The 27844-nt window shown below is 33.4% G+C and overlaps 1 protein-coding gene across 4 annotated transcripts in view; it reads right to left on the reverse strand.

Moving 5' to 3' along the window:
* Window positions 1-2728: 2728 nt before the first annotated feature.
* LOC126746095 (retinal guanylyl cyclase 2-like) overlaps window positions 2729-27844 on the reverse strand; it is a 407445-nt gene continuing 382329 nt past the window's right edge. For 2 of the 4 annotated variants that reach the window (XM_050454204.1, XM_050454202.1), the window contains one exon: window positions 2729-20459. In XM_050454204.1, coding sequence (XP_050310161.1) covers window positions 19982-20459 — 478 coding nt within the window. In that variant the 3' untranslated portion in view covers window positions 2729-19981. The remainder of the gene's footprint in view (window positions 20460-27844) is intronic. The other 2 variants (XM_050454203.1, XM_050454205.1) reach the window with 2 other exon arrangements.

Genomic DNA, 27844 nt, shown 5'->3' on the forward strand with positions numbered 1-27844 from the left:
CCATGCTGTACAAAATATTGCTAGTTATTAGTCTCTCTTTTCGTATATTGGTTAAATTGACTGTATGAGAATTTTAAGTTTTGCCATATTTTCGTTTTCCCAAATATTTAATTTAAAATGACTTAAACGCTTCAAGAGACAGAGTTGAAATTATTACAATTTTCTTTAGAAATAACGATGGTGTTAGAGCAACTGACTTGCACACTTATCCAGTACGTACGTCATAAGCTTAGTGACAAGATTTTGTGAAACAGGATCAGTTGCAAGCAAAACTAAAAATGTGATAAATCCAGTCCTAAATAAAGCTGTAGAAGTTGCAGTTTTGGGTCATATGGCAACCAATCTCATACTCAGTAGAAAGGAAAGTGAGTGAAATATCAGATATTTCACGTAGACTTGTCCAGAGTTAAAAAAAAACATAGGTTTCATCCCTGCAAAATTAACTAGTTCAGGAACTTAAGGAGGATATAATGGTATTGTGAACAGACATAATTGCAGATATTGGTCGGGTTTCAACTCTAGATTATTTAGGGAAGTAAATACCCAATATACCGAAAAATTAAATGTATGGGCTGGAATTTTCGGCAACCGCATCATTGGGCCATATTTTTTACTTGCAAATTTAACAGGAGAAATATACCTTGGGCAAAGTTTACTGAATAAATTTTATTCAGTAAACTTTGTCTTGGGTTACTGGAAACTACTATCGAGCAAGGTTTAGTTTCTGCCATTGAGGCAGATGAGCGCCATCGGCCAGAAAATTTAATTTTTCAGCATCATAGAGCACATTATGCGTTTCCTGTAAGGCAACTTTTGGATAAAAATTTTCATGGAAGATGGATTGGACGGAGTGGTCCAACTAAATGGGCTGCCAGATCTCCTGATTTGTCCCCCGTGGACTTTTTTTGGTGGGGTCATTTTATAATCCAGAATTTATGCCGTTCAGCCCAATACTTTAGAAGATTTGCGATAACAAATAGTGCACAAGTATCACCAAATTACACCTGAAATGTTACATAATGTGCGCGAGCATTTCGAACAGTATCTCTACTTTTGTATGGACGTTGGAGGAGGGCATTTTCAACTTATTATAATCAACATATTATTTATAATTAACATTTAATTGATTATTAATAAATTAAATATAAATATATTGAAATATTCTTAATGATAATTTAATTTTTTTTTAGTATCCGACAGTCTTTTTATCTAAACAAAAAGTCTAAAAGACTAATCAAATGAATGATTAATCAAAATGACTAATCATTCAAATAAAATACAGTTACAAATACAGAAATATACAATTTTTCTTCCTGTTCTGTATGTTATTATTTAGTAATGAAAGTGATAACATGAAATCACTATTTTTAGACTCATAAAATAAGATCAGGATTAAAAAATATTTAAAACTTTATAAATCTATATTTTAAACTTATCATTCAATCATTTAAAAAAATGTATTCTCTAACAATTTCTGATAATAAAAAAGAAATACAGATTCGAACGTGTGATATTAAATGTTGCATGAAATTAACTCCCAACCTGAATCTCTTTTCTATTAAGAATTGCCGAAAGTTGCAAAGTTTGTCTAGGTGCAGATTTATAAATACAGGAGAAGATTGAAAAGAAACATCTGAGTAACTTAGTATTTAATGAATATTTAAAAGTAATGAAGTGTGGAGTTTCGGGTGTTGTATTAGAAACTTTGTACCAGACTAGCTGAAGGATTTTGAAAATCTTTGATGGAAATTTCTGTCCGCCAATAAAAAGATTATTTTTCTTGACGTAAGCTGTTTTGATGATAATTTTCACTGGCTAATAATTTTTAATTATATCTTGATTTTTTATTTCTTTGTTAATCGTGTGGTATATAATCTTCGGATATAAATATATTATTTCCTTTTAATTTGCTAGCGTTTTGAACTTTAGGATATAGCGGATGAGCTCAAAAGAGATTTTTTTCGGACGCATTTTGTCGGTTTCGAGAAACGCCAATCTATAAATATCTCCTATATCGGAACGCCCTCACTAAACTTTTACCCTACTATTTAATTTAATTACTAATTAATTATTATAATTAAATACTTTGATGTTTGATTTGGTTCTTTTTGCTAAATTTTTAAAAAAAAATCACGTTAATCTTGGACTTGTTACTTGTCCATCCATATCAATCAAATATCGCTGGAATTTTAATTACCTCTGTCAGAGTGCGATGAGGTATTATCAACTTTAAATAGTTCCCAGGTATTTGACGAGAAAATAGTGAAATAATAATTCTCGAAAGAAGTCAATACGACTACTAATTTCTATCAGCTGATTACTTAATAAAAAAAATTAATATTAAGCAATTTAAAAACTACTCTTATGGATGGACTATATCCGACTGGGTCCTTTTTCTTAAATCCATCCCTGTCTGTCTAAGTTGGTTCTGTTTGATACACTTTTAGCTATTATTTTTAAGTTTAGCTGAAAAAAATTCAGAAAATGCATAGAATATAATATTTTACCTCAAACCGTTTTGAAAATATTAATAAACTATCTTCAAGGGGTTAATTACTGAAATATATGTATACATAACTTTTATCTTTTTTAGCCCTATAAACTGCTGCAAAAGTATTACACCATATTTTCGGGATACCCTATATAAGATTTTGACTTTTAGATTAACTCCATGGTCCGATTGTTTAATTTAAAAAAATGTAAGAAATAAAAATAAAACAAAAAAAAATGTGTTTCAAGAGTTTATTGTCACTTGATATGAATAAATAGGCAAAGTTTGTACTGTCAATTGGGATATTATAGTCTTTGCATTGCCGAGAGCTCTACTCAACTTTAACATTTTGTTTTAGAACGAAAATTGTATTATTCACGATAAGTAGACTTCATAAAACTTTATTTTACCATGTTATTATTGAAGCAAAAATTTAGGAGATAGTTATATTGCTTTTTAAAAACCTAACAGATCTTACAAAGTTGTAACAATATTCACTAAAAAATATAAAAGAACAATAATGATAATTTCAATAATATAATTATACAGGTATAAGTTTCGATAATAAGAATGGAATTTAAGCATACAACAAATTGATTTAGATATTTAGAACAAGTTACATAAACGAAAAAATATATAGAAAAATATACAAGTTAAAGCCCTTACGAACTAATATAAATATAAATAAGATTATTTACATGTGATAAAATATCGTACTAAAAAACGTAAAAGAGCTGGCGAGAAAAAAATGTCAAATCATATTTAATGACATAGAAAAAAACCGCTTTTGTCATTTTTTTGCCAGCCCGTACTAAAACATCTAAAACAGTTTTTAGTACCAAAACGTACCTACTACGTGGCCAATCTAAACAAATATTGTGAACTATGTATATGGATATTCGATGAAATATGATTGCCGCATATTTAATGGTTCGATTTGAAAACAATCTCTTTTCGATGATAGTTAAAACAAAACGTGAAGTTATTACAAAAAATATTTATTAGCTTAAACGGATAATAGTCTACAACACAAAGTCTTATTCTTCCAATAATTCTTAAAAAAGTCCGTTCACGCACGAGTGCCAGAGATGTAGTTAATTTCGATATTAACTAATTTAAGTGTAAAGGCCGTTGTGTACTATCGACTTGATGAGAAGTCTCTGACTGAATGTTGAGGCTCACAAAATTAAATATTTGCACTGTCCTGTTTTCATGACGCATCACGATTGAATAGGTTAAGTTGAATGCTATAATTTTTTTATGCGAAATGCCCCTTCCAGAACATAATTATAAGGACCATGCCAATTATATACTAGTGAGTAAAGTATTTGTTTTTATCCTGACATTGAAGGTCCTAACAGATTTGTATTTCAACTATATTTTCGAAAATAATTTTCAAAGTTACAACTAATACAAATATAATAGAAAAAAAAAGAAAAACACAAAGAGCTTCTTTAAAAAAATATTAGCTTATTTAATTTATCAAATAATTAATATTATATGTAGTATCGGACAAAATTGAAGAGATTCTTCTATTTTTCTATTATAATTTTCTATATGTGAAATATAATTTGGGGAGAGTAGGGCAAACTGGACAGGTGAGGCAACTTTGTCAATGCTCTCTATTTGGAATTGGTTTTTTTAATCACGCATCAGCTCGTCCGACGTCGGACGATCGTAAGCGTATCTTAGTTGCACAGAAAATCCCTGTTTAGAAAAGAAAGTTAAATGGAAGGAGTGTGTCGGGTTGTTTTAGAGGTTGTCCGATCGATCGAAAGATGGCGCGGAACGTAATTTTGCGATTTGTTGCAGAAGCTGTTTTGTTTCATTTATTCTCCGATAGATGAGGCACTCTGTATTTTTTAACTTGGGGTTTTCCCGATTGGCCTTCTGTTCTGGCTGCCATTGCCATCGCCATCCTTACGTCATACGTCATTTCGATTTCAATATTTTCCCTAAAGACATTTAATTGAGAGACTAAAGTAATAAACAATATAAACTTATTACCCCCATTAATATTTAGTGTCACAAAATAGGAATTAGCTACCTATTTATGAATCCAATAATCTCGGATACTCCAGTGGTGTACTTTCTCGTGTGTTATGTTACCTAAAACTTTACGTAAATATTAAAGGTGATTCATTAAGGGTGTGACTGAGTAGCATATTTCAGAATCTGTAAAATATGTATCATAAATATACATGGATGTAGCCATAATTTCTAATTAGGGTAGGGTGGGCCGCTATGAGACATGGGCAACGATGAGACATCTTTATATTTTCAGTCGTTTACGCGATAGCCATCTATCGGTCGCATGACCAGCGTGGCCAGATTGGGCGATTTATCGCAATTTGGGCTACTTTTTTAGAAATGTTGCGACCATTTTTTGGTTAAAATCGCAAGTCGCAAATTGGGCGATTTACAAAATCAATTGGGCGATCAGGTAATTACAAAACTTAGATAAGCAATAATTTTTCTAAATAACGGATCCGTTTGTAGACCATTCGATAATAATTACTATGAGTTGTTCGTACAACCGCAACTATCTATCGCGAGTGTGGACCCGCTCTTACAACTTTCTGTTGACCCTTTCCGCTCTTGTCAATACTGTCAATCAATACTTGTCAATATGCGATTTCTTCGATTATTTATAAAAATAAAATTATTTATATAATGGGGAAATGGGCGAAATATGAAAAAAAACACAAAAACGAATGGGAACGAGAACCTTTATTTCAAGGTAAGCAGGTAACCAGGTATCTAACTAAAATTTAAAATAAAATAATCCTAAACAAATAAAAATGGTATAAGGGTTCTATCTGGGTGTTCTGTGTTCGGCGGTTTTGTTTGTGCTCTCTTGTGGTGGTAAGGCAAATAGTAACTTTTAATTTTATTAATTATTGCTGAATCGGTGGGCAAATGTTTAGTCAACGGTGTATGGTATATGATTATTTAGGATGCTTTTGATACATAATACCATTGTTTAAATAAAGGTATCAGACAATGATGATACATTAATATATAGTGGTTGGTGTGGTAATGGTAGAAATAGCAATTGAAGAAAACAAATGACTTGAAATAACAGAATGTTTTTTTTGCGCGCACCCTCTATTGGTGAGGTTAAAAATGAAAATGGCGATTTTGGGCGATAAATTTCGGTATATCTGGCGACAACGCTTTGAGAAATCTGGCCACACTGCGCATGACCTGAATATACATTTTTTCGCGCCGCTGGATCAGTCGTCTTCTAGATTTTATGGAAAGTGCACGTGGCGAGGTCGATTTTTTTTTCATGTATTGTTTTCATAAGTTTTTTTGAGTGATCTATAAACCCTAAACGTAAGACAGTTATAAGCATTTGTAAATTGACCTTTTAGGTAGTTTTTAAATGTAACTTTTAAAAGACAACTTTAGTTTTACTGTGTAATAATAATATTTTTTTCCTAAATATACAAATGGGCCACAATAAGACAATTTATTTGGGCCACCATGAGACACTGTCTCACGGAAGCCCAGAATGTAGTATAGTGTATTACCTAGTGTGTACTATTGCAAGCATATTGTTTTACCTTTGCAGATGTCAAGAGGACGAAGAAGAAGGAACCAAAAAGGAACCTTTAAAGAAGAAAATATGAAAAGAGCGGTTCAGCAAGTTTTAGTAGGAATAAATGGAGTTTATTTATTTAAGTTGTCTTTTAGGAAAGCTGCAAAAGAAAACAATTTATCGTTTCAAACGTTGCAAAGGTATGTTAAAAAAGAATAAAATAAAGCCAATCCCAATGATATTGTTTCAATGAAAAGCTATTATAAGCATCGCCTAGTTTTTAATGAAGAGGAAGAGAAGGATTTAGTCAATTACATTATTAAATGTTCAAAAATGTGCTATGGGAAAACTACAAAAGATAACCGTATTTTGGCATATGAGATGGCCCAATTAAAAAAAAAAAACTCCGTTATCTTAGAATAAGAATAAATCTGCTGGTATCGACTGGTTACAGAGTTTTTTAAAAAGACATGCAAAAGAATTAAGCATACGTCAACCAGAAGGATGTAGTCTTTCAAGAGCAACTTCGTTTAACAAACTATAATGTAAATTTATTTTTTGACAATCTTGAAAAAGCGTATAGTCGGTCTGAGAAGTTTTCTGATGGTACACGGATTTATAACCTAGACGAAACTGGAACAACAACTGTTCAAAAACCAAAAAAAGTTCTGCCGTCAAAACGTATCAAACAAGTAAGTCAATGTACTAGTGGAGAACGAGGAGTTTTGATTACAACATGTTGCATAATAAGTGCTACTGGTAATACGCTGCCCCCAATAATGGTGTTCCCCAGAAAAAAAATTAAAAAACATATGTTAAACGGGGCACCGGCAGGAACTTTAGGACTGGCTTCTACTTCAGGTTGGATGAACTCCGAATTATTTCCGTCTATTATGGAACATTTTATTAGACATAATGGGTCGTCCAAAGAAAATCCCACTATTTTAATCATGGACAATCACACCTTGGGATTAAAACTCTGAATTTGGCTAAGAACAATGGAGTCATTCCAGTCACACTTCCACCACATTGTAGTCATAGATTGCAGCCACTGGACATATCAGTATTTGCGCCATTTAAGGCGAATTATAATACTGCAGTTGACCCTTGGCTTTTGCATCATCCGGGTAATCCGTTATCCATTTACGAAATTGCTGCTTGTGTAACGGTCTATGACTCTCTCCAATATAAAATCAGGCTTCAAGAAGGCCGGAATTTACCCTTTTGACAGAAATGTCTTTACGGATGACGATTTCCTGTGCAGCTCTGTTACCGATAGAGAAATTTTAAATATTAACAATACAGAAGTTTCCAATGTGGATGAAAATACTTCATCAACATCATCTAAAGTAGCTCAGACAGTTACCAATGATACACTTAATGATCAGTCACCAAAATTAAATTGTTTATAAGCCCAGAAATATTTAAGGGATACCCAAAAGCAGGAATGAGAAAGGTTTCTAATAGTCAGCGTAGAAAAATTACCAGCTGCATTCCCACTGATACGCCTGAGAAAGATATGTTTGAAAAAAAATACCAGGAAAAAATTGAAAAAGACAAATTAAAAAGAAAACACAAGGATGACAAACAAAAAGCTGCCACCCGGAATTTATTTGCAAAAAAAAAGAAGGTTGATTTCAATGTTATATTTTCGTCTGAGGAAGATGGAAGTTTATCTTTTGCCGACTCTGACCAGGATTCAACAGACTGGATGCCCGAGGCTGATCCTTCAGCATTTGAAGAACTGGATCGAAATCCCAAACCTGACGACTTTGTATTAATGTCATTTAGTGCCAAAAATGATAATATATTCTATGTTGGAAAAGTGATAAATCTGGAAAGTTCCAGCAATGAAGTAGAAGTAAAGTTTTTGCGGAAGTCGGTAAAATTCAGCGGACACTTCGTATATCCTTTGAAACCTGATGTAGGAATGGTTCCTTTAAATGACGTTAAAATGATTTTACCGCCACCATCTCATTTGGGTAAAACAAAACGTTTACAGGAATATCTAAAATTCGAAATTCAGTTTAGCAATATAAATTTACGCTAAAGTTCTTTTTTTTACCAAGAAAAATAAATGATTCTTTGATTTTTGGCATATTTTACATTGACAAATCTTATATTTTTGTGTTTTTTTCGTTTAAGTACATATTTTTAGTTGTCAAAACCGCCATTTAATAAAGTTTTGTAACAAACATGTTGTTTTTTTCACATATGTCTTATGTCTTATGGTGTCCCACTTTTCTGGGCCTCCATGATACATCTTTAAAAAAAGAATGTTGTACAATTCCCTCGCAAAACTATTAATTTAAAACTTTTTTTAATGTTTTGTTTTAAGATTAACATGATTATAAATATCATTCTTTAAAACCTAACATTTACACAAAACTATATTTTTTAATTTTAAAAAACTTTTTCCGTCTCATGGTGGCCTCCCCTATTCATTTGTAGTACTACACATAATTAATTTTATGTCTAAAAAGAATATTGGTGTTTTTTCTAAATATAATATAAAATTAAAATGCTTTTGAATTAATCCATTAATCCATATAAAAAAAATTATTACACATTTTTTTTATTGGATTAATAAAACTGCAGCCAGAACCGAAAGCAAATCAAGAAAACCCATAATAAAACATACAGTGCATCTATCTATCGGAGAATAAATGAAACAAAACAACTTCTGTAATTTACGGCAAATCGATGACGTGCCGCGCCATCTTTCGATCGAGCGGCACTTAAAACAACCCGACACATTCGTTTTTCACTTTCATTTCTAAATTCTGTGATTAGTTGCCTGTTAGCTCTTGAGAAGGCAGGTGTGCAGTTTTGTGTGCAAAAATCAAATATCACGTATTTTAATATTTTGATGTAAAAGATTTTTGTTAAAAAAGTCGATGATTTTCCTTTTTTTTTCTTCAAAGTGTCTTCGACTCTTTGTGTTTCGAACTAACTGGTAATACTCAGTAAGTAAAGCTTCTGCCTTGGCTTTATTTAAAAAAAATTTGAAGTATTTTTCAGTCCGGTGGAAAAACACTTACAACACACAAGATATTTTCATTGCGTCACGTTATTGTTAACATTTGTCAATATAGGACCATTCTTCCTTCCATTTGAGAGTTTGCTGCTAATATGACTAAGCAACCAGTTGCTAAAGAAAGTTAAAACCCATTATCATCCCCCTTCTATCCCAATAAAAAATCTTCAAATAGAACTCACGTGTTAAGAAAAGATACTAAGAGATCACGAATAGGAGCGAATAATCAATTTGTGTACTTTACTCTAGTACCTCCAAATCCGGAGGTAAAAAATCAGACAAAGGAAGCACTGTGTGGTACAATCTTAACCCGAGTTTATATACGTTATACAATAGTAAGTGTATATGAGTTTAAGTGACTAAAAGAGAGGATTTCTGCTGACTAGAACTTTATGTTGTATCACAGAAGTTGCTTGTACTTCCTGAGTACGAATGTTTTACCTTTTTCCCCAAAAATTGAAGTTGAGCATATAAATTGGGTAGTTGCTTCTGCTCGAGATCTCTTAAGTAACTTTTTTTTGTTTCCTGGTTGTCTTACCCAAAAAAAGTCAATAAGTAGACCCACGTGTTGGTATGTCTTACCCGTACTTCAGCGAATCATTACGTTAAGCATTACTCGACATCTTTAACATTTAAAATTTGATCTTATAAAGTTTCAAACATTTGCGAACAATTCAGCTCCGTCTCCATTGTGAATTAGACTGTAGGTCTAATGTTGTTAAGGTGGGGCCAATTCCAGTGTTTCACAGAACACCCTACATAATTTACTGTTGTACATTTACATAGGAAATTACGTAACTTATTAATTAATCAATTGCGACAGAATTAATTGACACGTGGGTCAAGTAATGACTTATCAGAAGATACAGACTAGATAAAATGAAATTTGGTCACTAGTAAAAGAAGAGCGGGACACAAAAATTAATTTTTGTGAATTAAAAAATATTTAAAACATTGAAAACGCGGTTTAAATACATCAATATAAATCCAGACTTATGGTTTTTTTTTTGTAATACTAGAATTCATATTTACTTGCTAAAAGTGACTCTATTTTAAAAACCCGCTAATAAATATTCAATGTAATAAGTGTAGTAGATATCGAAGTAACAAGATTGTTTTCAAACTTCAAACTTAATCTCTTATATCATATTCAGTAAAAAGAACAACTATTAGGCTATAAAAATATAAACTAGGCTTTTTAGTCAAAAATAGATATTGTTTTAACTTAAATAATTACAGGTATATTTTCATATTCAGTCTCTATATGGTGTATGTGCTGGAGGTTAATGTATCGTTTTGTATTCTTAAAGCTACGGGTATATAGAATATTTTCTTACTTTAGTTTATTATAAAATATGCTAAATTGCCGGGTGTCTAAAATACCACAATTCAGATGGAAACTACTTATCTAAAATAGAAAATAAAAACAACCAGAAAAAGTATATTTAAATAAACTAAAAAAATAAATAAATCTAATAAAAAATAATTATAAATAGTTTACAGTTTATAGCAATTTTTAAATATAGTTGCCTTACATTTGAATTATATTGGTATTTGAGGCCACCTACATAATAAGGCGTACAATAATTAGGTATGTCACAACAATAGTTTAATTATTTTTTTAAATATTGGGTATTCCAGATAATGAGAAATTAATTAATAGTGAGAAAATACAACCTATGGGATTTTAGAGCAAACATTAGTTTGTTCGCCCTATATAAGTCTCCTTTCTATAATGAAACCATCTACCACTTTTCCTTTGCTTTGAAAACTTACAGTGAACTAAAACAATTCCTTTAAAAATGACAAATATAAAGATCCAAGACTGATTTAAAAATAAACTCTTTGGCATTAAAATGTATCAAAATCATCTAATTTAATTAAGAACAATGTGTGTAAAAATGTAAGTAGCTATATTTATTTTTATTGTTCTTTTACACAAATCTAGTTTTTTTTGTCATGGTGTAATATGGTCACACGGCGAAAAGTAAAAACGAACCTTAAGGAGCGTAATTCTCGCATACAAATATGCCAAAAAGATTCAAGTCATCAATGATGAGCGACGCCCTTTTGAATGAGGCACCTCATATTACTTTTTTTTGTTAAAATAGTCAGTTTAATAACAACGAATAAAGTGTTCAAAATAATGTTCTGCACGTATTGTCAGAACAAGTTGTCAAATCAACACCCTACATAGGCAATTTCGTTTTTTTAATATCTATTCCGCAATTTGGTTTTCCCCTCCGATCTGACAACACAGTAAACTTACGTATTTCAGAACGATTTTCGACCCCTTCTTAACCCTTAACAGACGTTATGGGGTCCCAGAGACTCCCGGAACTATAATAACACGTATTCGTCTTTAGCCTCTTATCCCAGCGCGACGCGCTTTTTACTATCTTCCTACTATGGCCTCAGCAACATCATGTTAGCGCGAAAAAATTTGTCAGTGACTCTTAAACCTGCGAACCGAACGCGTGGTAGTCCCTGGGACCTCACAACGTAGTTTTCGTGACTTTTTTGAGAAATAGCAACTCGTCGGGAAGTAGTGCAATCGAGTGATCCCGAGTTTGAAGAGACTGTTCAGTAGGGTAGGTCTGAAATTTTTTTTTTTTGAAAATCAAAACCAAGTAGCTACCAAAAGTTGCCTACTGACCAAAAATAAAGTTCCCCAAAACATGAGAAAAAATTAAAATATTTAGGCCGGGCACCAGAGGGGAATATTAAAAAAAATATATTATTTTTTTTTTATTATTTTTATATGATTAGACTCTAAACAATAATATACAACCCCACAAGTGTGTTAAAAAAAATTGGTCAAAAAAAATTAAGGTTAAACCGGGCCCCGAACGCACATAAAGTTCTCGTAATATAATATATTCTTCTTTAATACACGCCGCTGCTAACATACTAATGCGCATGATGCTTATTGCTTACTTCATGCAACTGCGAAAAAACTCCTGTTGTGGAGTTTATTGTAGTTAATACTGACTTACCAGAAATTAATGCCAAAGAGCTTAGTACTGATCAGCAATATTTGTATTTAATGTGTCAAGCCATTAAAAATGGAAATTGCTCCCATTCCAGATGGGTAACAACAGCAAACAGAATTCTTCGTTTATATGTTGGCACAAAGGATCCATCAGAGAACTTTAAAGTTATAGTAAACTTTATAATGAAACTTTACGCACCAATGTGGTTTAAAATAAAGACCAAACCGTTCTTACAAGATGGTGCTAGACACTTGTGGGAGATGATTAAAATATCTAGGCAGTTTCCAGAAGCTATCAGAAATATTATCGATAAAGTGATAGAAGGGAATTCGTATTTTGCGCATCCTGAAAATTTACTGGTTTCAATGTTAACAGACCCTCGAGAATATATAAGAAAACTAGCAGTTAGTCGAATAAGGAAAGCCAGTACTCAAATAATAACGGAACCTAGAGTTTTCAAAACTCCAAAACTAAATTTCGAGGCGGATGACTACATAGATATTATTGATTGGCAGAGCATAAATTTAACCGAGCCTCCAACTACCAAATTATTTTCAATTGAAGAATTAGCGGAGCAGATTAATCAACAGAAGATGAATGTTGGCGATTATCCTTGTCACACTCAGGCAGTCGAAAGGTGTGTTAAGCTTATAACAGAGGCGTCTTTAAAAGTATGCGGAAGTGTAGCAAGAGATGGATATATTCGCGCAAAAATTGATGCAAGATTAGATTTACGTACTTTTGAAAACAAAGCTAAATACTTTGCTGCAGCAAAAGATTAATCTTTGTTCAAAATGGAGAGGGTGGGTGGGTGGAACTCGATGTGCAGCCAGCTCCACGTGGCGAGTTCTGGGCTGGTTTAGTGTTTATAATTAATTGTTGTTAATTTATATTGTAATACAAAAATCATACAACTAAATATTCGCTAATCGCCCACCCGACAGCATTTTCTACATAAACACCAAGTCAGGCGAAGAGCTGCACAAAACTTTTTAGTTTTATTAAAGCTTGGGGCCTGGTGGAAAATAAAATTATTGTCTTGATTTTTTATATACATCTTAATAACATTGTTTCTGAACATTTTTTCGCTACTCAGATCAATTTTCTTTTTTTTTTGAATATTAAGGGCTTTTGGGGCCCGGTTAATTTTTTTTAAATCTGCCTCATCTTTTGTATAATCATTAATGTTCGCCTGTTAGACATTTTCCACATTACTCACTTGCGATATTAAAAAAAAAAAATTATCCATTTTTCGGCCCGCCGCGGCAGGCGTGGTATGATTAATTGGGCAGTGATTCTTCTGATCTGGAAGGAGATAGTATCGAAGACGGTGAATATGTTTTCAGTACACATGAATCTGAAAGTGAAATGTCAGAGGAAGAGATCTATAGATCTGCAGGAGTCTAGAATGTCGTGAACGAAATGGAAGAAGAGATGGAGGAGAACTTAGATCAGGAAAGGGATGAACATGTAAGAAAAAATTATTATGGGAAAAATCGTTAATAAGTATAAGTAAAAATATGGAGTGAAGGTGCAATGGTTAGCTGATGCCAGAACTCATTATGCGTACAACACCTATATATATTGTGGTAAAGGTAGCGACACTTCAGAGGAGTTGACTGATGAAGATAAGAAGCTGGCTATTCCTACGCAAGCTGTTGTTCGTCAATAACTTTATTATCGATCGTACCGAAGAAGGGCAAAGCTGTTTGTCCTCCTTTCATCCATGCACCACACTAAAAATGTCGATCCAGATACAGGATTGCAGGAGATAAATGAATTTTACAACAACACGAGATCAGGTGTGGATGCCGTGGACGAAAAATGTTCCAAGTATTCGTGTAGCAGACGTACAAGACGATGGCCAATGGCCATATTCTATAGAATTGTCGATATGAGTGGATTGAATGCATATATAACTCATAAAAACAGGCAGGTGTTCTGAAGACTTGAATTTCTAAAACTCCTGGCTAAATAACTATTTGTTCCTCTTCTTAATCAAAGAGCCGCCAACCCTCGTCTACCAAGCTATTTGAGAAAGAGTATCAAAAAAGTACTAGGAATTGCAGCTGAACCTCAGAACGACGAAGAGCTAGAAGTTTTACCTAGAAATGCAAGAAAATACTGCTCATGTTGCAACCCAAGATTACGGAGGAAGACTTCTTATTTATAAAGAAAATGCAAAAAGCGAATCTGCCTGCAATGTTGTAGGAAAATATGCCAAAACTGCCTCGTTGATGTCGATGAAAGTGGATAAATTAAACTAAAATCACAGTAAATAATCCTTGCAGATATTTGTATAAAAATCTTTTGAATAACTAAGTATTTTTTTTGCAGGTATATACTACAAAGAAAAGGCTACAGTAGTTGGTTACCGAATATTTTCATGGCATAAGGTTGCCTACGCATTTAGAAAAAAATGTAGTTTTTATATTTATTTATTTTTTTAAATAGAATACCCTTTTTGTTTTATGTTAAAATAAAGTTAATTTTCTTCATAAGTTTTTTTTATGAAAAGCCCTTTTTACCCTAAAATAACTAAAATATAAAAGAGTGTTGCTAACTGTGATAATCTGTTGTCAAAAAATTGTTCAAGGGAGAAATTGTCATCACGACAGTTAAGGGTTAATAGGATAAAAGTATTATTGGGAAATATATAATATTATGTTGTTCTTTACTATTAATAGGAAACCAACACCAGCTCTGTCTGGTTTATGCTGTATGATCTGTAATTGCTGTTTGTAACGATAAAATCTATTTTTCTTTGATCTGGGCGGCATAGTCTGGACGTCTAAGGGTTTTGTATTTTGTAAGCTGTATGATTTTTACGTGTTCATTATATCGAATTTTTGTAAAAATTTCCCCGTTTTAGACTCCCGTCTATGCTGCTCAGATCGAAGAAAATACATTAACATTGACGGCAACTTTGTAATAGTCAACTTTTAAGGCATCAAGACTACCAGATACTTCTAAAACATTAAATGTCTTCTACTAATTTAATGTTTTCTGAAAATATTGCATAAAAATGTAAAAGCGCCTCCTTTCGCCTGTTGTCGAAGTCTGAAAGCAAGTATCAGAAAAATTACTAAATGTACAAAAGTAATATTACACACAAAGAACTATTACACATTATGTGAGGAGGTGATCTGCAAACCGCAGTTTTTGAAATATTGGCAAAATTGAGTTAGGCATGTGATAGTATATGTTTAATAGTCCTCTACACGATAAACCTAATTGAGGCAAACTGCAGTTGGAATAAATGGGAAATTATTTAGTTCAGTTAATAGTTTATTTGTCTAGTGTGCATGTTATACTTTAGCGATTTGTTGCTGCTAAATTACGCATTATTTTAAAAGTGGATGCTTATTATAGTAGCCAGACCTTAAAATGGATGATAGTAGTCTAGTGGTTATTAGTGATGCATCCGATGGTTCGAGAAAAAGAAAACAAACTATGTCTAAATGAGAAATGGAAAAAAATACGGTAAGTTTGAATATAAATTTAGTCAGTGAGCGACAAAGTTGTTTTATATTCTTTATTATTATAGATACATGGATCATATGCCTAATGCGAAAGATTTTGAAGTGAAATGCATTCAAAAACTGCGCTTTAGTTCCATGAAGTTACTACAGAAGACGTGACATTATTAGAGTTTGTGTATACACAATCTGTAAAAGTGACTATACACAATAAAATATCCCACCTGATTGAAGTAAAGCATCCTTAAAGAAAAAACAAGTGAAGAAACATTAAAAAATAAAAGCCATGCAATTAGGCAAAATTAGTTAAAAAAAAAAAACTCCGAGAGATTCTTGGTGCGCCAAAAAACTTTTTTTAATTGCTTTGAAGATTTCGCAACGAAATATCCTTACTATAAGAAAAAAAGCAGACGGGCAGATAATTGAGATGAGAGGCTGAGGAGATCGAAGAAAGAAAAAATATGAGCAGCGGGAAAATAGTGTAAAAAAAATATTGGGAATTTAACAGATATATATGCAGTCTCTGTACACGCTTAAAAAATACAATTAAATCCACAAAGGATGCAGCTTTGAAAGGAAAATCTATAACTGAACTGAGAATTCATAAATTACGGGCCAAACGATTCCATAATTTTTTTTAAAGAAAGTCCGGAAAACAGTTTTAGAGTATGTTTCGACTTGCAGCAAGTTCATGCTTTGTCCAAAATGAATATAGTGCAAGCCTTTTATTTACGTCAACTTGCTTTATACAACTTTTGTACAACGAAACCTTGTACAAGACGACCTTACTTTTATACTTGGACAGAGAATCAAGCGAAAAGGGGACCGAATGAGATAGGATCAGCCTTATACCAGTTCTTGACACACCGCGATTTTCCAGAGAGTTGCAAACTGGTTAGACTATTCGCCCACGGATGTGGAGGCCAAAATAAAAATTCTTTTATCATCCACATGTTGATGTTTTGGTTTTCCACTAAGGCACCTAAACATATTGAAGAGGTGGTGCTATATTTTCCGATGAGAGGTCATTCTTATCTACCCGCGGACAGAGTATTCGGTCGGATAGAGAAAACCTGCAGAAAGCGTTCTGAAATTACCACAAGGGAAGAATATTGGAATAACTTTAAAAAAGGTGGGAAAGTTAAAGTGCTGGGGTAAGAGTGGGACTTAATGGATTAGAAGGATCTTTCTGGTTAAAAATTTTAAAAAATCACTGGTATACAGGAAATAAAGCGAGTTTATTTAAAAAGAGTTCGTGACAAGTGTTTGGCAAAATTAGACGTTTTCTACAGAACAGATAATGACAAACAATATCAGAACTACTTGAAACGAAATGCGAAATTAGAGAATTAGCAATCTAAGCAAATTGAACTGCGCAATATCATAAAAAGAGTCAATATAGAAAACGGAGATACCCTGTTAAAACATTACCAAGAAAAATGGGAAGATAACGAAACCTTTGCCTGGTACAAGAATCTACTAGATGAAGCTCCAAGACATCCGACACGGGACGAGGAAGAAGCAGACCTGAAGTCTCACGCTGTAGATCCAGAGTTGTGTGGTTGCGCTGAGTAACACATCGGCCTAAAAACATTACTGTAAAACTTTCCGTTTAATTTATTTCTCATTTTTCAAATAAAAAGCTAGAAAGGATGGCGAATGCCTTAGTACATATAGCAGTAGGTTAACGTTCATAATGTCAAGGTATTCAATTGTCTTAACTCCTTTAGCAATATTGCCAGTTATCTTTTATAACAAAATCTCAGCAAGAGCTGAATTGCAACAAGAGTTAAAAGCAATATCATATAATAAACGAAAAGCTGAATCTTCTCTTAAAACAGCAGAGAGAAAAAAGGTAAGATTCAGGCCTAGTATCAAATGTAATTTTTGTGGAAAATAGGATATAAGGCCATCAACTGAGTTTGAAAAAGAAGAAAACAGTTTACAAAGGGGACCAATCCACGACATAAACAATCCACCAAATTATGTTAATACTGACATCGTTGGTAATAATAAAACACGTTTGTTATATATTTTAGAAACATTTTCTGATTCATTTAGAAAGGGTTTTGCTTCAACTAGGGTTACTACTGGCCAATTAGAGATACGATTAATTGATCCGAATAAAACCATCCAATGACGCCCACGTCGACTTAGTCCTGATAAAAGACAGGTTATAAGAGGTAGTATTAATGAATAATATTATTCCTCCTAGCTGTCCTTATTAGTTCAGCCCAACTCTTTTTGGAGCCTTGGAGATTATGTTTTACAAAATGCATATATACCTGGTCTAGTGCAAGCTAAAACAGTTATTCGAAAACGCCCAAAAGATGATTCTGCTTATGAAAAACAGATTTCTTCTCCGTATTTTTTGAGGAATGACGGCAATACTCGGGTTGTCAGTAAGAATTTTTTTCTGTCTACTTTTCAGATAAGTCATGGATGACTATATAGATACATTGCTAAGAGGACATGAGATGTCGAAGTGCATAGAAACGCGTGGCACGACAAGTTTCAAACGCTCATTTAAGTCAATTTCCAGCCTACTAAAACCACTATTCGAGAAACAAGAGTCCTAACAGAAAATATTGAAATAGTGAATTACCGGTTAAAGAAATATACGACTTATATAAGAAAGTGGTCTAGAGAAAATAAAGAACCAAAGAATAATATTAATATTATAACATTTGATTTACAAAAGGCTCTCCCTTTTCCAAAAGTGACAGTTTCTGTTGCGTTTTACAAAAAATATATCTTTACAACTTAGGTATACTTTGTGAAAATTACAAAACCGCTTATATGTTTGTATGGGATGAAACTGGTGGGCGTGGCTCTCAGGACATATCAACGTGTTTGGTTAAACATTTAAAAGAAAATGCTTCATCCCATGATCATGTTATTGCTTACTCAGATTCATGGACCGGCCAGAATCGGAACATAAAAACCATCCGTTCTTTTCTAAAGGGAGGAAGCATTTTTCTTTTCTGTCCCCTCGCCTCTAGTTTGTACCAGACTTAGAGGGAATTAACTTGGATCATGGTTTTCTTTATTCTTTTTTCACTTAGGTTGATCACCCACGCCCCATTGTAAAGTGAAGTTAAGAGTTTTTAGTGACGGGTCGTAGTATGCTGCTCTTACGATGCATGCAACATCATACGGTTGGATTACTAGCGTGAATAAGATCAACAAACCACCTTCTAAGGGAGGGAAATGGTCTGAGAATAGGTTTGGGAAAACACGTGTGGATTGGGTGGCAGGTGACGTTGCCACATATAATTGAAGTAGTCCAACCACTTAAATTGAAGTAGTCGACAACAACAACTTTTTATTAATCAAATCAAATTATCCTTTTATGGAGCTGTACCATATTTAAAAGCAATATTGAAAAAGTTTAATTTTGGAAATAGCAAATCAGTTAGTATACCAATAGACCTAAAATTACCAGTTAAATTTAATGAAGGGGATACAACTACTGACAGACCAGTGAAAAATTTAATAGAGTGTTTAATGTACTTAATGTTAGATACTAGGTCTGATATTAGCTCTTCTGTTAAGTATTTTAGGAGATATTTTGGTCTCGATATGGCATATTTGTGCTGGTGTACTTATGTATTTGAATTTGAAGTAAATTTAAAATTACTACTTAAAGTATTTTTAGTTAAATTTTATATGTAGGTTTATAGTAGTTTTAAGTTTTGTTTTGAGGGTTTAGGGGTTTTGAAGAATATGCATTTCAAGAAGATAGCATTATGGATATGTGTATGATTAAGGTTTTAAACGGATATTTTTTGTTTCAGAGTGATTTTCAGGGCGGGTATTGCTTAGTAATATTTTCTTATCTGACCTACTGATCTCTAATAATACGAACTCATTGTCTTGGAACTAAAAGTATAAGCTCATTTCACGTAGTTTGGGCCAAAGAATGGAGTTCGGAACCAAGATTTGTTTTGTAGAGAAAGAAGAAGAAAATGTAAAAGAAGATTTAAAAAATAGCTGTTCTCTTGATATGCGGGTTTTGTACGATTTTCGACTATTTTTTTGCCTTTTCGAAATAAATGTTAATTAAAATCTGGTGTGATTATTAATGTGTCCTGGTAATACCAAATAAGATATAGGAACATTTAAACTTATTTCTATGCAAGAATTAGGCTCCTTAAAGGTTTACGTTTGTTTTTTTAATCACTTTGTATACCAGCTCAGTAACTCAACTGAGCTTTCAGCATGTTGGCTGGAAATTACAAATGACGGTTAAATGTATATTTTATCTATTCTAAGAAATGCAATAATCACCAATAATACAATTAAAATCAGTATTTCACTTTCACAGTTTGCGCGAGATCCTTAAAAAATGTCACTTTTAAAATAACGTTACGTTAACCTCCAGGTAACTACTAGTAAAAAAAAATAAAAAAAAAACATGTAAATATAAAAAGCAACTTACACGTTACTATTGACATAACCATTGGCCGGAATATTTACAAAGGCTTCATCGTCATCCTCCTCCTGGCACCCGGAATGCGGTTGCATGTGGAACTTCCCAAAACTTATTAGATTATTAGCCGACTTGCTATCGCCTAACAGAGGCGCCTTCGGGCAATAATTCTCTAATTGAATACTTACAGCTTTGGTAACCTTATCATCATCTATCTGATGATTTTGATATGATCTGTTGCTTATACTCGGCGAATTAACGTTACTGTTCACCGGCATCAATCTCTTAATCACCTCGTTCGTCTTGCTTATTGAGACGGGCTTCTGTAACTCGACATCCGCGTCGTCCAGGGTGATGGCGTATAAGTCAATATTCTGGCAGGTGTTTAGGAGGTGAGTACTGGTGCCAAAGTATTCCACGAGCGTAGCAGCGTTCGGCCGATCTCTGGGATCGCGGGCCCAGCATGACTTCATAATGGCCTCCCTATAAATAAAGCAACAAGTAAATTACCCGATAAATTCTACGTTTTCCTATTATTTGGCTATGGTCTGGTATGATCCACATTGATGTAAAACACAGTTAAAACCTTTAATGTATAGGTTATGGACAAAGTGATTATTTTAGCCATTATGTATAATGCCCGGTCATTACTAATAATAACTGCAATGGGCAATTTGATAATTTTTTACAATTTATAATATTGTCTGGTCATTATGAAAAATACTATACTATCGCTGGTCAATGTGATAAATCGGCGTTCTTAGTAGATCATGCGATTTTCAGCAGTGAATCAGCGCGCTGTTACTAAGGTTATCGTCACCGAAGCTCATCTCGGTCAGTATTTATAAATCATATTGCAGCTGAATTAAAACCATGCTTTAGTAAGGGTAGTCCGTTTCAACCTTTTAAGTTATTTTATATACGACACGACAAGTGGTTTGTTTGTAACATTTCTTTGTTTATAAAGTAATGCATAGTACACTGTAGAACAAGAGGAAATAGTGATATGAAAAATCACTGCACTGCACGCAAAAGTCGCATAAAAAGTCGATCCGCCAATTTTTAATTAATAACAACGATTTTAGTAACAGTTAATAGATAAAATAGTGTAAAAGTGTAATTTGGTATCTAGAGTATAAGAAAATTTAAGAAAACAGGTGGTGGACATTATAGTAAATAAATGATCTTCGTCCGTTTCTGAAAACGACATAAATTACTGCTATCTGTTAGGTGCGAAAACCCAAGGTCGTTAAAAACCTCGACCCACCGCAATAGTGTTTGTAAACAAATAGAAATGGGACAGAGTCTTTGTTAAAAAGACAATGTTAAAAGGAACTGGTGTGGTTTTCACGGAAGTGTTAACGAAGGAAAAACAAAATCTATACAAATCAGTGAGTGAAAAATACGGTGTCAAACATTGTTGGGCATGGAATGGTGAAATTTTTGAACATGATACAAAAAAACAGATTAAAAGTAGCAGTGATATATAAAAGAAATAACCAGTTGTAAGCTTATTATTTACTATTTTCGTTATTGAATGCATTTATAACTAAAAAATACGGATCACACGCACAAAATAGCCCATAGCTAAATAGCTTATACACTGCTTTTTTGATTGTTGATAGGTAACTTATTTCTCTCAACATTCATTTTATTAGCAGTGGCGAAGCGTACGAGTGGACAAGATAGACACTGTCTACCCAAAATTATCCAGTTATTTGTCATTAATTTATCACGTAATTATTTCAAGTAATTGCTGAATTAAAATAAAAAAAAAAATTAAAACAGGACGTAGTCGCTCTCCTTACTATTATGATATACTATCTAAACATGATTAATCTGAAGGCCTGCCGCACTGATGAAAGTAAAAATGCAGGGCTGACACTCAAATAATGCATACGAGCCCCAGGAAGACACATTGATATTTGTCTTCCGAAATTCGGAGCATCTAGTCGAACCAAAAACGCATCAAGCAGCCGACAGAGGTCCGGCCGCATCAGAATTCAGCCTATTACGTCTGCGAAAATTACTCGCGGGAAAGACATTCGAGCTTTTGTCTATCGAAGTCGACCAGCTATTTTATTATGCTATTTAAGGTTATTGTTTACGGACACGCTTGATCTGGTCGGCTACAATAGATCTTCAGTTTTGTTTTGTTTTCTTTTGATGAACCTGAAATGAAAAATTTTGATGAATTGCATTTGGCATTTGGTGCGGGCGCGTACTATTGTAATTTAATAATTAGTAGTATTTTTATTTTTGGGTATATAGAAATTTAGAAAAGTTTTTTTAGTGGATTTTTAGTGGTTACTTATGAACGTTGTTGTTATGAATGTTATTATTTATGAACCCTACTTATTTTGTAAGTAGGGCAAACCACCCAGTTACTGGACATGTTGCAGTTATTGGACATATTTATTTAAACAAATAAAAACAAGATTTCTAATTCTAATATTTCATCGATAATAATATAGATGGCGCCATTTAAATATCTCCGATCTGTCTATTTTTTTCCTCTGTAGTATCGGCATGTTTTGGCGCCAAATCTTATTAGTCTTTGGTACATCAACAAAGCGGAGCCTTAACTTATCGTTTTCTTTAGAAATACAGTGTAGGTAAGTTTTTTATTTTAATTGTGCAAAAGTGTGGTTATTTTGTCTAGGATATTCGTAATACCTGAGGACCTAATTAAGGTAAGAATTTAAAGGCTCATGACAGAAGGTATTATTAGTTAGGTTAGAATATAAGGGGTGTCCAATAACTGAAATGAGTAACCGTCTTTTTTCAATTATTGGACGTTTGTCCAATAACTGAATTTGGCGGTTATTTTTGGTTATTTCGCTGAAAATTCAAATCTTTAATTCCGGTTAATTTAATATAGGTTTGCCTGAAATATTTTTTTGTCGAGCAGTTATTGGACATTGTCCAATAAATGGTACTGGTCTGTCCAATAGCTACAACTTTTGTATTTAGGTATTGCTAGAATGCCTAAAAAGGGTCAATATGATACCAGTTCTATGGATACCGCAATTAACAAGATTAAGAATAATAAACTGGGATTAAGGGCGGCGGATAAAAAATATGGCGTTCCAAAGTCCACCTTGGAATTTAAACTCAAAAACCCTGGTCATAAGTAAACTTGCGGCCCATCACCTATATTGACCTTAAAAGAGGAACAACAGCTTGTAAAGTAGGTTAAATATCTACTATCTAACCGTATGAATATAGTAAATCCATACGTGATTATTCTTACAGGTGAATAGAAGAGTTAGCAAATAGAGGATTTCCAAGAAAAAAAGAAGATATTCTCAACAGTGTTCAACAGTTTCTAATCGAAAATCCACGACCAAATCCGTTTAACAATAACAGACCCGGCGACTGTTGGTTTAAGGTAAATGTATTTAAAAAACATTTTTTATGTTTATTTAGGACTTTTTTTTAAATTTATTTAAGTTTTCATCGGAGAAATCCGACAATCGTGCAAAGAACCAGTGAAGCAACGCAAGTGGTTGTGTCTCTGAAAAAGATATAAGGAAATGGTTTAGAGAAATTCAAGATTACCTGACGATAAAAAATATTAATATGAATAATCCTTCCCGAATCTTTAATGGGGACGAAACAGGTTTTCAGATTTGTCCTAGCACTGGAAAAGTTTTCGCTGGAAAAGGTGTTAAAAACGTGTACTCAATAGATAAAGGATCACAGAAATAAAATATTACTGTTATGTTCTTCTTTTCGGCTTCAGGAATGACAGCTCCACCAATGATAATATATCCCTACAAAAGAATACCGGAAAAAATAGCCGTTACAGTGAATCCAAATTGGGGAATCGTGCGATCCGATAATGGATGGATGACATCAGATACTTTTTATGATTATATTAAAAACATATTCCATCCATCTTAGTTGAAAACAATATTGATTTTCCAGTTGTATTATTCTTGGATGGGCATAAGTCCCACTTAACATATGATCTAAGTATTCTCTGAAATGACCTACAAATAGAAGTATTTGCCCTTTATCCTAATGCAACTCGACTATTGCAGCCTTGTGATGTTGCGGTATTTAGACCAATAAAGATGGGCTGGAAAAAAGCTGTTAGAAATTATTATGAGCAAAATCCAGGACAAGTTTTAAATAAAATCTCTTTTGCTCCCTTATTAGAAAAGGTGGTGACAGAAGCAGTCAAAACAGAGACGCTTATCAATGGTTTTAAAGCATGCGGACTCTATCCATTTAATCCGGATGCTATTGACTATTCTAAATGCTTGGGAAGTTCCATGAAACTGTTGAGGTAAGCTTATAAGTTATTCTTACTTTACTTCCATTTTTTTCTCATATTATTTTATTTGATATTTAGGAAATGATATCTGCTCCTGTAATGATGGATGAAGAGACTTTTAGTAATTTTGTGGGGGCTGACCTTATTACTAAATTCGAATCATATGACGCCATTCTCATCAAAGAAGGATTTACTCCTGAGTTTTTAGCCCTCCATAGGATGTGGAGTTTCTTCAGGAAACCTAATGCCAGAGAATTGGAGGAATCTTCTAATCAACACAATCCAACGAATGAACCAAATAACTTTAAAAATTATACTGAAAAAAATGATGAATCTAGACAGGAAAATCAAACTTTCAATGGAGAAATTCGATTTCAAGTCAAGCTTCAAACAGTAAGAAAGTTCATGTAATTGCTAATGTACTTATTACGAAAGATAATGATTCCACATAAACCATTTCTCCTGACATTGGGATAATTGCGCCTTCAAACGAACAAATAGGTACCGATTCGAAGAACAAGACATCTAGCTTTTCACCAATAGGTAAATGTATTAGTGACTTCCTTAAAATTCCTGATAAGCCTGAGCGCAAAAATAAGCGCCAAGTTAAACGTGTATCTTTTGCTATAACTTCACGAGCCTACCAGGAAAATTTTGAGGCTAAAAAGGCTCTTAAGTTGGAGGAAAAAAATAAAAAGATTGAAAAAAAAACGTTTAAGGGAAGAAAAAGCTGCAACTAAAAAATAAAAACTAACCTAAAAAATAAAAAAGTTTGTAAATCAACCGAAAATAAACAAGATGCCGTCTACTCGGTCTGTAAGAAACGCATAGCCAAAAGTAAACATTGGACATAAAAAGTTTCATAACATATGTATCCCAAAGAAACATAAGGAGCATGTCTCCGATGTAGATGATAACGATTTATTCTTATGTCATAACTGCTACCAAGAAGAAAATGATGAAGATATTAATAGTGAGGAGAATTTTGAGGATTTAGAAACAGAACAAAATGTCTTCATTGGCGAACGAAGATTTAAGGATCTGGCGAGCATGGCAAATATAAATTATCTAGAAGAAGAAGAAGATGAAATGGTAAAAGCTCTCGACTCGGAGGAAGTAACATGTCCGACTGACATGTCGGAGAATGTCAGAGAAATTGTGTGATAATATTAATATATTGTTAGATAGATAATATGCTTCTTACACTACATACAGGATTTCTAAAAACTACTCACCATGGTTTACCGACACCTTAAGAGCAATAAAAAAGACAGAGATAAAGCATTGAGTTTTCACAGAAAATATCCTGATGAAGCAAACTGGAATAATTATAAATGTCTTAGATATATGGTCACAGTGGCAATAAGACAAGAAAAAAAAAGCATATTTTTCCCTTAATTTAGAAAATAACTTTAAGGACCTTTAAGGGCTAATTTAAAACTCTTAAATGTTGGTACTACGAAAAAATGCGCTTTAAATCTTCCAGATTCTTTGAGTGATGTTAACCAAATAAATAACCATTTTATAGATTTAATTCCCGACGTACAACCCGATCAAGAACAAATCGACTTTTATCAAAATAACAGATTCAAAGAACACTTAAATTTTAGCTTTGCTTGTATTAATGAAACGGACATTCTAAACGCTATAAAAAGCGTAAAAAGTAAAGCCACGAGAATCGATGGGATAAATATTCGTACCATCAACTTGTGTGTGCCATTTTTAGTGCATATTATGAACCACTGCATTAAAAATTCAGTATTCCCAAGTATGTGGAAACAAGCAAAAATTATTCCAATCCAGTCTCTTTAAATTATCAGACCAATTAGCATACACCTCACCCTTTGGAAAATATTTGAAAAAAATTTAGATAAACAGCTCCAAGATTTTCTTGATGCGACGAAGATTCTGTCCCAGAATCAGTCGGGTTATAGAAGGATGGATGCAAAAATTAGATAGAGGATAAAATTTTGACAGTAAGTTATATGGGTTGAGAGAGTGCAAAAACCAAAAATGCTAACAAAAATTCCGTTTTTTTTTTAAATAGCAAATTTATAGCTCTCAAAAAGACGCGTACATTGATATTGTATATATAGACTATGCAAAAAATTTTTGACACCCCCAAAAAAATTATCAAAAAATTTTCATTTTGAAATAACTCGAAAACTATACTGTAAGCGACGAGTAAGGCAAATTGGCAACGTGGGCATACCAATGGGGAGGCTACCTTCGCCGCCGCCTTTCAGCGTAGTGTTGTAAAAATTTGGATTAATTCAATATCCGGACAGTATTGATTCGGATGAATTGAAAATTCGGTTTTTTCATCCGGATTAATTCATCCGCTCGATGTCTCGCCCGTTCGGCAAATTATGTCATGTATATATGCTCGACCGTCCGATAAACATTTTTTATAGCTGTTTTTCGAATATAAGGTATGCATTATGCAACACATTAGACATTTCGTTTTTACGGATTTCTACATGATGTTAAAACTAAAATAGGTAATTATGTATGTAATAAATCAAGTATATTTTAAACGATGCAAAATATTAATACGAAAATGCTTTGTTGCCGATTGCCGGGTTATTTGTCCGGACGATTTAATTCGGACTCTCTAGCCGGTGGAACGTGGAACTTCGTGAGCCTCGTGCAAGCTCATACAATTATTTCATCGTCGACCTAATGGACGACGGGCGGCGTGTATCCGGACGATTTAGATATCCGGATTGATTCAGAGTAATTTGATATTCGGATTGAACGTACGATTAATCCGGACTCTTCGCTTCACTATTTCAGCGGGATTCGATGGGTAACCGCTGCCTGGGTTAAACGGCCTGTTGTTGTTAATTATGATGCATATGTATATAAAAAGACATTGTTATTACCAAATTTGCGAGTTACATGGAAAGAAGCTGATTTGGTAGAATTAGTTATTTATGGAATTAAAGAATCTCATGTAAAAGATGCAGCAATGTCGCACGACTGTAAAACGATACCAGAGTTGCTCGCATATTTAACTATGTTTTCGAAAAGAGAACGTACGCCTGATAAAGAAGAATCGCCTTTTAAACGCCTAGGCTAAACCTAACCTCCTACCGGAGCCGAAGCGTAATATTAGGTGTCATAAATGTGGGAAATATGGTCACTTTCGTAAACAATGCCGTTCTTTACGACAAGGTAATAAACAGACTGTTAAAAGCCTCGAAATAAATAATAAACCGAGAACGTCTACTGATAATCGGGTGGTATGTTCTTTCCGTGCGAAAACAGGCATTATGCTGATAAATGTTTTATAAAGAATTCTATCGAAGAGAGACGTAAAGTTAATCTATGCAGTATAGGAAAGGCCGCTATGCCTACAGATATAATTGTCGACGGAAATATTTTAAAAGGGTTGATCGATACGGAGTCGGATGTCAGTTTAATTTCGGAGAAATTACGCTCGCTTTTTATAAACAAACTTAACAGCAATATGATACAGAGCTAAAAGGAATCGTACCGGGTAAAATAAATGTAACGGAGAGGTTTAGGCACAGATGTAAATAGTTCCGCTCCGTGCGGAGCTTAACTTACGTGCTATCCAGGT

The sequence above is a fragment of the Anthonomus grandis genome, chromosome 17 (genome assembly GCF_022605725.1).
Source record: "Anthonomus grandis grandis chromosome 17, icAntGran1.3, whole genome shotgun sequence".
Taxonomy (NCBI): domain Eukaryota; kingdom Metazoa; phylum Arthropoda; class Insecta; order Coleoptera; family Curculionidae; genus Anthonomus; species Anthonomus grandis.